The sequence below is a fragment of the Alnus glutinosa genome, chromosome 4 (assembly GCF_958979055.1).
Source record: "Alnus glutinosa chromosome 4, dhAlnGlut1.1, whole genome shotgun sequence".
Classification (NCBI taxonomy): domain Eukaryota; kingdom Viridiplantae; phylum Streptophyta; class Magnoliopsida; order Fagales; family Betulaceae; genus Alnus; species Alnus glutinosa.
The window spans coordinates 1,077,840-1,089,511 of NC_084889.1; the positions used below are offsets into that span (position 1 = coordinate 1,077,840).

An 11,672-nucleotide genomic window follows, 5' to 3' on the forward strand; every position below is an offset into this window, starting at 1 on the left:
ATATATCAAGCAATAAACGCAAATGTACCCCTTATAACAATTACCTAGTGGTAGACATAAGTAATATAACGCTAAACCACCCGAAAATCATTTCTCTCAATTTTCTCTGTTAGAACAAGTGGTTCATATTCTGTTAGACATAGAAAGTACCAGTAAAGTGGCCAGTTGACGGAGCGGAACGGAGATCATATATGTTACCTGCGCATAAATCTTAAAAACAACGGTCACTCGGGTACCAACCACTGCCGGCATTGCATTGCTGCTAGGGAGCTACTCGTTTATAAACAGACATTAGAACAATATGAGGAAGGGAGGTGACGCAGGATGAGAAAAGAATAAATATGTCATTTAGTTTTAATTAAATTATTAGTTTTGTTTGTAATTTAATAATGAACTTGGCCCACAGTTAATCATGTTAGTTTAAGTTATTTATCATTTTAAAAGTGGGTTTGGCCCTTGGCCCAAAGTCAGTCACAGGGTTAGAGTGTCTATTTAAGCGTAATGTTCTCTTGTAATAAGATTATGATGGAATAAAACATATGTTGATTCTTCGAGGTGTGAGGCCTATGTTATCTTTTGGTGGTGAGACGCTGTCAAAGCCAGTGAGATGCTGGTTTCTTCTTCCCTATTGCTAGTTTGGTGAGACTCCAGGTTAGCAAATGTTTATCTCTTTAATTTTTTGTTTATTTTAATTTCTGCTGTGTCAGGAGGTCTTTTAGTTTGCATGTAGTGCATTCAATAAGCAATAGCGTGTTTTGCTATGAATGGTTAGTTTGTAATTTTCATATATTACGTATATGTTCACAGGGACAGAGCTGCGGGGTGGCAGGTAGGGGCCATGCCCTCCTAGTTCATTTAAAAAATAAAAAGAAAATTGGTCTGAAGGAAAAGTTGTATTTATACTTTGACCACATATTTTAATATATTTTTTTATTTGGCCCCCTCCCACCAAATGTCTGGCACCATTTGGTCTTAAAGAAAATTTCTATTTATACTTTGATCACATATTTTAATATATTTTTTGTTTGACCCCTCCCCTCCAAATGTCTGGCTCTGTCTTTGGGTGTTCATATTATAAATGTGGTGGTTCAAAGTCCATTGAAGACTTTACAAAGGAGTGTGTTTTACTTTCTTTATTTTTTCTTTCATATTTTGGAAAATAAAGATTTGATTCTAAGATATTGTTGATGATCCCTAACTAGTGGACAAACTTACATGTAGACCCTAACATACAATTTGGGAGTCAAACAAATTGCATGAGTAAATATCTCGTGTCACACCTACAAAAAATAAATTTTATATATATATATTTCGTTTTACATACAAGTCACTTAAGTGAAGTTCTAATTAATTCGTTTAACATGCAGGAAAATATTGAAGTTCAAACTTGAGTTTACTGTTCACTGCAGGTCATTAATGCAACAAGTGAAGAAATGCTTGTGAGCTCGAGACAAGGCGGTTCGATACATTTTGTAGCCTATGGTAAATTGGTTGCTACGAGTGAATTGAAATGTTACTTGAGAAATCCACGCTTATGAGAATGCAACGGACATATTGACGAAGCTTGTTACCGTAGACAAGTTCAGGGGCGGAGCTAGGATTTAGGAGTTGGGGGGCCAAATTGAAACAAAAAATTTGGAGGGGCCAAATTGAAACAAAAAATTTGGAGGGGCCAAAACTATAAAAATAATAAAATTTAGGTGTAAAATTAATTAATTATTTTTTTTTTTAGGAATTTTTTTTTTTTTGGGGGGGGAAACCCCTGGCAGGCCCCCCCAAGGCCAGGGGTAGCTCCGCCCCTGGACAAGTTCAAGCGTTGCTTGGACTTCACAAATGTCTCGAGGTGTTAGAGAGGAGAGGAGACAACATCCCCAACCTACTAGTTCTAGGTGGAGGTCTAATACTTGTTTATCTTTAAATAGGCGAATATTCGCGTAAAGTGGAGATTGTTGATTTGTTGGAACAAGTAGTTCATATTCTCTTGGTACAGTACACAGTATTTTGGGATTTTTTCATATTTGTCCGTATAATAGGGTTTTGTTATATATATATATATATATATTGAGAAAAGATGAATATCATTAAAAAGCTAGTCTTCTTGCTCAGCAAGTACACAACTCTGAATATAGGAAGGGCATTCCTCTATTCAGGAATTATTTAGCATTTGGGAAACAGTAGCTTTGGCCAATAAATGGGCCACCTTATTCGCTTCTCTCGGCACATGTTGCACCCTGACAGAGGGAATGTCCTGAAGCTTGGCTCTTATATCTTCAATAATATGACCAAAAGAGGACCAGCAAGGCTCTTCTTTGTTGAGTGCAGACACAACATTTAAAGAGTCCCCCTCCAAAACTACTAATGGAAATCTCATATCACAGCACATCACCACCGCCTACCAGGCCCCCATTGATTCAGCCACAGTTGGGTTGACGATACCTGAAACAAAACTAGCCTTGGCTGCTACAACTCTTCCCCTATCATCCTTTATCACCACTCCCACCCCCATGCATCTCTTCTTTGAATTTATGGCTTCATCCTAGTTACATTTCATTTCACCTTGAGTTGGCTTGATCCACTTTGGCATGCTTCGGACAGGTTCTTGACCCGCTTGTGTCCTTTGAGTAAGAGTGGTTGCAAAGGAGTCCCGTGCTTCACAAGCTTGCTTCAGCACCTGTTCCGGGGAGGTAAATTGGGCATAAAAAACCCACTTATTTCTTCTCATCCACAGCAACCGGGCAATCGTCATGGCTTCTACAAAGTCGTCCTCCTCCAATTTGCCCCATAAATCCTCCACAAGTTCCCAGCCATCTTTAGCTTCTGTTGAGAGTTTCTGTATCTTACGGTTTGCATCTTGCCAGACCGCCACAGCAGAGGGGCAACTCCATATACTATGACAGCTCGTTTCCACCTCTGTTGAACAAAAGGGACAAGAGGGTCAATGACAATTTTCTTGTGAAAGAGGTTTGCTTTTGTTGGAAGGATATTGTGGTACAGCCTCCAAATAAAATGCTTAAGCACCGGAGCTCTAGGGATGGACCAGATATTCTTCCACATCATACTCTCTGTAACTTTCCTTGAAGGCTCCCCCGCAGATGCTGTTCTTCTCAATATCTCCGCCTTATAAGCACTTTTCACAGAGAAACAACCATGACTAGTGCCTTGCCAGATCAGTTTGTCCGGATTGCCCAAAGGGCTTAGAGGGATGCTTCTAATAAGTTCCACCTCCAAAGGGGAAAAAATGGACCTGAGTAGGGGCAAATTCCACCCTCCTGACTCAGGAACAATTAGAGAACTCACCTTGGCCTCCACATCCAGACCACTCACCGGGGATAAGATCTGAGGTGTTGAGGAAGACGGAAGCCACTTATCTTTCCAAATTTTAATGCTCTCCCCATTTCCGACTCTCCACAAAAGACCTCCTTCCAGATTCTCCCTAGCGGAACAAAAACTTCTCCAAATATAGGAAGGTCGGTTTCCCACGCTGGCAGTACAGAAAGAGTCCGAGGGGAAGTATTTCTCTCTCAATATTGTAGCCACCAAAGAATCCGGATATTGGAGAATTCTCCAACCTTGCTTTGAGAGTAATGCAAGGTTGAAGGCTTCTATATCACGGAATCCCATTCCCCCTTGTTGCTTCGCTACCCCCATCCGTTTCCAGCTTATCCACTTCACCCCTTTGGACTCCCTATTATGATTCCACCAGAAATTGCTCATAAGGGAATTAAGTTGCTTACACAAGGTTTTTGGCAGTTTAAATACACTCATAGCAAAAGTGGGAATAGCTTGCACCACTGCTTTGAGCAGAATCTCCCTCCCAGCCTGAGACAAGAATCTCTCCTTCCATCCCTCCAACTTCTTTCTAACTCGGCTCACAAGGGAGGCAAAAGTTTTGGTTTTTGATCTTCCCACCATTGCAGGGAGCCCTAAATATTTCTCAAAACCCTAGACAACTGACAGACCAGCAGTAGATCTCACCCATTCTCTCAAATCATTCCTTGTGTTTTTGCTAAAAAACACCGAAGTCTTGGCGGCATTCAACTGTTGGCCCGATGCCCTTTCGTATACATTCAGTATCTCCATTATCGTGGACCATTCCATGGAATTTGCCCGACAAAAGAGGAGGTTGTCATTTGCAAAGAAGAGGTGGCTCAGCCTAGTCCCGCCCACTGCAATAGGCACACCCGAAATCCTACCTTCCCTCTCTGTTGTCCTTATAAGAGCACTAAGACCCTCTGCACAAAGCAAAAATAGATATGGAGAAAGTGGGTCGCCCTGCCGAAGTCCACGTGATGGAGAAAATTGTTCCATAGGTTGGCCATTAATCAGCATTGAATAAGAGACTGTAGAGACACAGTTCATTATCAGCTTAATCCATTGTTCCGCAAATCCCATCTTCCTCATCATCTTCTCCAGAAAAACCCACTCCACCCTATCATAAGCTTTACTCATATCCAACTTCACTGCCATGTATCCTTTCTTTTCCCTCATCCTTGTGTTCATGGTATGAAGAGCTTCATAGGCCACAATGATGTTGTCAGTGATCAATCTACCGGGAACAAAGGCACTTTGGTTTGGGGAAATGAGAGCCGGCAACACCTTCTTTAGCCGGTTGGCCAACACCTTTGTCACTATTTTGTACAGCACGTTGCACAGACTTATGGGACGATAATCGCCCACAGAAACAGGAACATGCAGCTTAGGGATTAGGACAATAAAAGTTGAATTGAATGAAGAGTCAAAAAAACCTTTGTTCAAAAAATCTAGAGCTACCTTTATAACTTCTTCACCAACTATGTCTGAGTGCTGCTGATAAAAGCATACCCCAAAACCATCTGGTCCAGGGGCTTTCAAGGGATGCATTTGTGCCAAGGCTTCATTAATCTCCTCCAGTGTGAAGCACTTGTGAGCCCTGCATTCATCTGAGGTGTAACCCGAGCTTGGACTCCTATGAGCACTTCCTCAATTCCGACCGGATTTGCTGTGGCAAACAGGGACTGAAAATGCTGATTGAAGGCTCTCCCCAAGTCCTCTGGATTCAACCACGAGAGTCCATTCTGGTCTGTAACCGATCGAATAAAATTAGTTCTCCTTCTTTGTGTGGCCCAAGCATGAAAATACTGGGTGTTACGGTCTCCATGTTTGTACCAATTCCTCTTAGCTCTTTGCCTCCATCTAATATCTTCCATCTCCATCAACTGGTGAATCTCTTGCTGTAGGAGTTTTATCTCCTCCAAATTACTCGGATTCTCCTTGTCTTGTAACCCCTCAAGTCTTCTAGTCAAGCCTTTAAGGGATCTTGTGAACGAGCCAAATTCGAAAGAGCTCCAGCAAGAAAGAGCCTGCTGACATTGTCGGAGCTTCTGGAGAATGTCTTGCATAGGTGACCCCGTACCTCCAACTTCGGACCAAGCCTTCTTTATGACCTCCGCACAATCTTCACTAACATTCCAGCTTGCTTCAAATCTGAAGATTCTGGGGATCCGGATTGGGGGAGAGGTGAAGGAAACCCAGAGAGGTCTATGATTAGAGCTACAAGAAGCCATCACCTGCACTTCAACTTCTGGGAATTTAGCACACCAACCAACCGTAGCTAGAACCCTATCCAGTCTTTCCTTTACAAACTCCCTTGAGTATCTATTGTTACTCCAACTGAATTTAGAGCCCCTGAACCCCAAATCATTAAGCAAACAATCTGATAGAGTAGCCCGGAAAGCTCTCATTTGTGCTTCATTTCGAACCCTTCCCCCCACCTTTTCAGTTTGGTCAGCAATTTCGTTAAAATCACCCAGACATAGCCAATCATCAGGGATTAACTGACTGAGTTGGGCTAATAAACTCCATGACTCACCCCGAAGCGCACAATCCGGATTCCCATAGAACCCCGTAAACTTCCACTGATGAACCGACCCCCTAAGGGTAACCATAGCATTGATATGTCTGAAGGAGAAGTTTTGGATAGTGACCTCCTCTGTGTCCATCCAAAATAAAGCTAACCCTCCACTGCGCCCCACAGGATCCACTGTGAACATTCCCGGAAAACCGAGCTTAAGCTTCACTTTCTACATGCTTTTATTCTTGAGCTTTGTTTCCATAAGAAACAATAGCTGGGGCTTCTTTTCCTTTCCCATTTGGTGAAGATCGTTAACTGTCTGAGGGAGCCCCAACCCTCGACAGTTCCAGCTTAGACAACTCATTGTTATCGGCGGGGCTGTTCAACAGCCTCCACCGATGTAGAAACGGAACTTGGAAAGTCATTGTCAAATCTCCTTTCCTTGTAACGTTGAAACTATGCATTTCCTTCCGCAAACTCTTCAGGAGCCCTTTTGAGAGGGAGGAGAAAAGCTTCTTTCTCCTTTCCCACTCTCGTATCATCCCCCCGCTCGGTTCTTATACCCAGGTTGGTTCCTTCCTGTTTCCCCTGTATGCTTCCTTGGTCTACCATTGGCTTAGACTCAAAGGCTTTCCCATGTCGTTGCTGGAGAGAGTTGGGATCTTGACGTGGGCCGTTATATTCTGAGGGACAAGTTGACAGATTGCCACATGGGCTTGTGCTCTTTTTGCCCCTTGTTCCCCTAGCTAACTTGTCCTCCTTCTTGGGCTTATAGGCCATGCTAGCCTGACTCTTATCGCCTTGGGCCTTAAAAGAAAACAAAGCCTTAGTCTTCCCCCCTTTAAGACAGCTGGACTGTGGTCCTAGCATATCTTTCTCCCTGAAATCCTCCATATTTTTCCTTTTCCCTCCTTTCCTTTCCCTCTCTTTATTTCCATAACAGTCATCCATCGTAACGGTCTCTTTCCTTCCCTGATTCTGCCTGGAATGGAAAGAATAATGGGATTTTGAATTCGCATCTGACACATCCGGACTGGGTGGCGCAGAATTCGCCCTCCTTCCTTTTGAGTTGGAATCCGCATTTATGGTGCCTTCCCTCGCCGTTTCCCATGCTTCCTCCTCCGAGTTAGTGGACGGCCGTCCACTCCGGTGGTCCTCAGATAACTTGGAGCCTTTGTACAGATCATCTGCTCTCAGCCAAGCGCTCCAGTCAATGGAGTCACTCTGGTGATTCTTCTGTTTTTGAACACGGGCAGGGCATCCTTTTGGCTCATGAAGAATCCGGCCACATTGAAAACAGAAAATAGGGAGCTTCTCATATTTGAACTTCACCCAGCATGTCTGTCCTCTCTGAATCAATGCTCTGCCTCTTTCCAATGGTTGGAATAATTCCACCTTCACCCGGACCCTCAGGTATCTCCCCCACCCCACGTCATCCTCTGCCACCGCAACTTCTTCCACCTCCCCCAAAGAACTTCCAATCTTACATCCCACTCTTTTGTTCATACAAGCCAGAGGCATGTCATGAATCTGAACCCAGATAGGAGTTTGGTTGAAACTCATCTGGGAGGGTGGAACACTTCCGTCAACTTCATTCAGGATCAGGAGTGTGCGATCATAAGTCCATGGCCTACCATCCAGAACTCGTCTTCTATCTGTGTCCTTTTCAAACTCAAATATCCACAGATTATCCAGGATCTCCTTGAAAAAAATCCCCCCTGTTGTCCTCCATATTCGCGTAAGGACTGATTTGAATGCTTCTTTGTTGATCTTTTTAGGTGTTCCGAAACGTCCGACTAAGCACTTCAACCCTTTTTCTCGTAGTTCCTCTGTATCTTCCTCATCAATCTCGATTCCCTTAGTTTCACCCCTGATAAGAGGAATTTTCCTGTTGAAAACACCCTGCTCCTCTTCCATGATCAATTCCCTCACTCCGGAGAAGAACAAAACAAGCAAGAGATGGGACTAAAACCTCCTACACCGGCCAGCCGGAAGGAGACAAGAAATTCTTAAACCATCCAGAATAAACTGTCTAGAATTGATTCCTCTAACCTCTCTGAGAGCGGTGATCGGCGTTTCGATTCGAGAGTGAAGCCCTCACCTCCCTGAGCGTTCTCTGTTTCACGGCGACTTTAGTATTTTAATTGAGTTTTGTTATAAATATGTTATGTCATAACCGTAAACCATATTATTGAATATAGCCGCATTCCTGTGGACATAGACAAATTATCGAACCACGTAAATTTGTGTCTTGATTTTATCTTACCCTTTATTTTCATTCCATATTATTCATCATTATTGTGTAAGATAACAAGATTTTTTTTTCTTCTACTTTTTTTTTTTAATCTTCTATTTCATTATGAAATTCTTCACAAACTCTTTCAATAAATTCAGACAGAAAAAGAGAGATTTGGGGCTGAGGTACTCTAATAGGTGGGTCCCACATCCCAGGTTACTCGGAACCAGCCTGGGCATTTCAGGCTAGCTCTGGAATATCCTCTCTCATTCTCTGCTAGAATTTCGTAAATTTAAGCTGAGAATAAATAGAGATCACGATCCACTAAACCTTGTCATTGTGTACCAACTAGAAGAAAAGCTGGAATTGAATTTGTGCCCTGGTGGGTGCACAATGCACTTTGCCACTTTCTTATCTGCTTGGCTTCCACCCCCCACTCCTCAAAGAAGAAATAATAATTATATCTGCCACTGTACTAATATATATATAAAAAAGTCTCATTAGTACCTTTAAGTTGAGATGAAAATGTCCAATTTCAGTTTATTTGATTTAGAGACAAAATTAGGATGTCTTAACTTTCAGGTGGGACAAATGAATATTCAGAGCATTTTAGTACTTACTGAAAGAGACGTCTAAGGTGGAGGATGTTATTATAAGCCAAAACGCACTGTCCCACTTTGGGGACACATTTCTTGGAAACTTGGGTGGGTTTGTTTTTGACTTTACAAATCAAAGCAGCCTACCTTTTTTTCTTCTTTCTTCTTCTTCTTCTTCTTCTTTATTTATTTCTTTCTTTTAAGACTAATCTTACTCTTCACACAGATTTTATACTAGCTGACATATCGTGTTTTAAATATCTTTCATGTCAATTTTTTTTTAAAAAAAAAAAAAAAAAAAATTACTTAAAGCATATCACATTAAATTATCTTAAATTTGTACGATAAGAAGCGTAAAAAGTATTCCTTTAATGCTTGGAACAAATGAAAGGCAGCAGGCCAGCACCACTACTGCTTTATTGGGAAGCTAATCTTGTGGAATTTGGGTGGAAGCTGAGATTAAATTAGGCCCCACTAGGAACCGACCAAATTTGTTGACATTATTGTAGTAAGGATTCTATTTTACTTTCTGAAGGATATACAGATAGGGTTGTCGATGTGCCATAAAATGATAAAATTGAGATGCTGATTCCTAGTCCTAGTCCACCCTTTCAACTGTTATATTTTACTTTAATTCTGGGCTGGTCAAAATTGGCTTTCTCAGAAACTGCCAAAGATTTAAGGCTTGGACGCCTAATAGGATCCTACAATCCTTCTACTTTTTTAGCAAAGGGACATTCCTTTAATTTGTTCAGCTTACTACACACAAACATAAATATGCATGCTATTACTTAATTATTGGCAATATATATATATATATATATATATATATATATATATATATATATATATATATATATATATATTGCGCTTCCCCTGCACTCGTGCTATATATGGCCGTTGCTTTACACTCTGGTTACTAGAAAACTTGGGTACATTTGAATTTAAATTGGGAAAAGGCAAATACTAGGAGTCTTTTAATAAGAGAAAAAGTATTTTCTTGCGGAAATAAAGTCGATATATATGGGCGAGCGACGGTATTGGAGAGATCGACGCCAGCTACACACACTTGCATATATCCCCAAACTTAGATTCGTTTGGTTAGTAAGATGATGACTCAAAAGGACTGCAGAAGGTAAGCCCAACAAATATAATTGATGGGACTCCAATGTTAAGGAAAGCAATCACAATTAAGGATACACCGCACCAAGCATATCGAAGAAGGAAATTGCAGAATCATCAAGCAACCAAGGAAGGAAACCCGCTGCGTCAATTCACCGAACACTTACCGTGTGTGTTGTGCAAGAATGATATCTTCCATATTTCTTGACATTTTTCCGTACTTACCTTCGATCGGTGTCCATACTTTAGGCCTCGTTTGGTTTGCGGAATGACTATTCTATTAGGAAAAGGAATAGCTATTCCTAGAAATAGAAGGTGGTAGAATGGAATGGTTATTCTTAATCTTTAGTTTGGTAACAACTCATATACATTAATTGGAATACAATCAAAATTATTAAAAAAAACCCCCACATTATATATATTTTAAAAATTAAAAATAAAATTAAAAATTAAAAACTTAAATTATAAAATTAAGAAAAAAATTAATTTTTTTTTTTGAAAACTGTAGGGTGGCCGACCACTACAATGGGTGGTCGGCCACCCACGAAATATCCAGGGGGTGGCCAATGAGAATCGGAGGTGGCCTGGCCACCCCCGAGTGAATCTGGGGGTGGTCACGGCCACCCCCGTGTGACTCTGGGTGTGACGTCCCACATCGCCTACGAATGAGGATGTGCTTATATGTATAAATGCATCATTTATGACACAACGCGTTTTAAAGCCATGATAACCATGAACCTATCAGAATTTCGCAGTTTTGCGTGCTTCTGCGAGAGCAATCCCATGATGGGTGACCTCCTGGGAAGTCTGGTTTGGGGAGTCAAAAGCGGACAATATTGTGTCATTGGAGGTGTGTCGTTACAAATGGTATCAGAGTCATTGCCCAGCCTGAGATGGTGGGAGCGTGCACAAGCCAATGAGGGACGCTGGGTCCAAAGAGAGTGTGATTGTGACGTCCCACATCGCCTAGGAATGAGGATGTGCTTATATAAATGCACAATTTATGACACAACGCGTTTTAAAGCCGTAATGGCCATGAATCTATCAGAACTCCGCAGTTAAGTGTGCTTCTGCAAGAGCAATTCCAGGATAGGTGACCTCCTGGGAAGTCTAGTTTGGGGAGTCAAAAGCGGACAATATTGTGTCATTGGGGGTGGGTCATTACACTAGGGGTGGTCGCCGCCACCCTCAAAGCCCATTCGGGGGTGGCCTGTGCCACCCCCAAATCGCCCCGAGAGTCCACCATGATGCGTTCTGGGGGTGGTGCGACCACCCCCAGAGCCATATGTGGCTAGCCGACCACCCCAATGGGTGGTCGACCAGCCATTGTTAAGAGGGGTGGGGTTTCAATTTTTTCCTTTTTTTTTTTAAAAAAAAAAAAAAAAATTGAAAGAAAAAAAAAATAGTAATTTTTCTGGAAAATCTAATCTATTCCCGTTAGAATAGCTATTCCTCTCATTTTTTTAGAGGAATAGATATTCATCTTCGTAAGGGAATAGCTATTCCATAGAATAGACCTTTACCAAATAAAAGAATGTTTATTCCGTAGGAATATTCATTCTATTTTAGGAGTTTATTCTGCAAACCAAACAAGGCCTTAGTGGTTATGGTGAAGTGTCAAGTGCTATCAAAACTAGCATGTTAGTTTGTAAGATATTGTTTTACAAATGAATTACCTTTCGCCAGCGCTTTTACTTACTAAGTAGTGAGTTTACCCCATTTTCCTTTTATATGTAAAACAATCTATTTTACAAATTAATTAGGTGCAGATAAAGTTCAGAGAGAAAGTCCGATGATGTCATGTAAATGTGAAAATAATAATTTTGTACTTTCGAATGAGAAAGGGAAATATGTAAATGATTATTATATTTAGAAGTTCTAGTAATGC

The 11,672-nt window shown here is 41.4% G+C and overlaps 1 protein-coding gene across 1 annotated transcript; it reads right to left on the bottom strand.

The window, feature by feature from the left end:
• Positions 1-3,942: 3,942 nt before the first annotated feature.
• Positions 3,943-6,029, bottom strand: LOC133865598 (uncharacterized). The gene is made up of 2 exons (XM_062302017.1): positions 5,146-6,029; positions 3,943-4,909 (listed from the first exon to the last, which is right to left on the bottom strand). Exons 1-2 carry the CDS (start codon positions 6,027-6,029, stop codon positions 3,943-3,945), a joined length of 1,851 nt encoding a protein of 616 aa, XP_062158001.1.
• Between the last annotated feature and the right edge of the window lie 5,643 nt (positions 6,030-11,672).

Bases quoted from the DNA above. Each gene is read 5' to 3' on its own strand.
- LOC133865598 (XM_062302017.1), bottom strand. From the start codon at position 6,029: ATGTTCACAGTGGATCCTGTGGGGCGCAGTGGAGGGTTAGCTTTATTT. The intron at 4,910-5,145 runs GTACAAACATGG...AGATGAATGCAG, and splicing joins CAAAGAGCTAAGAGGAATTG to GGCTCACAAGTGCTTCACAC.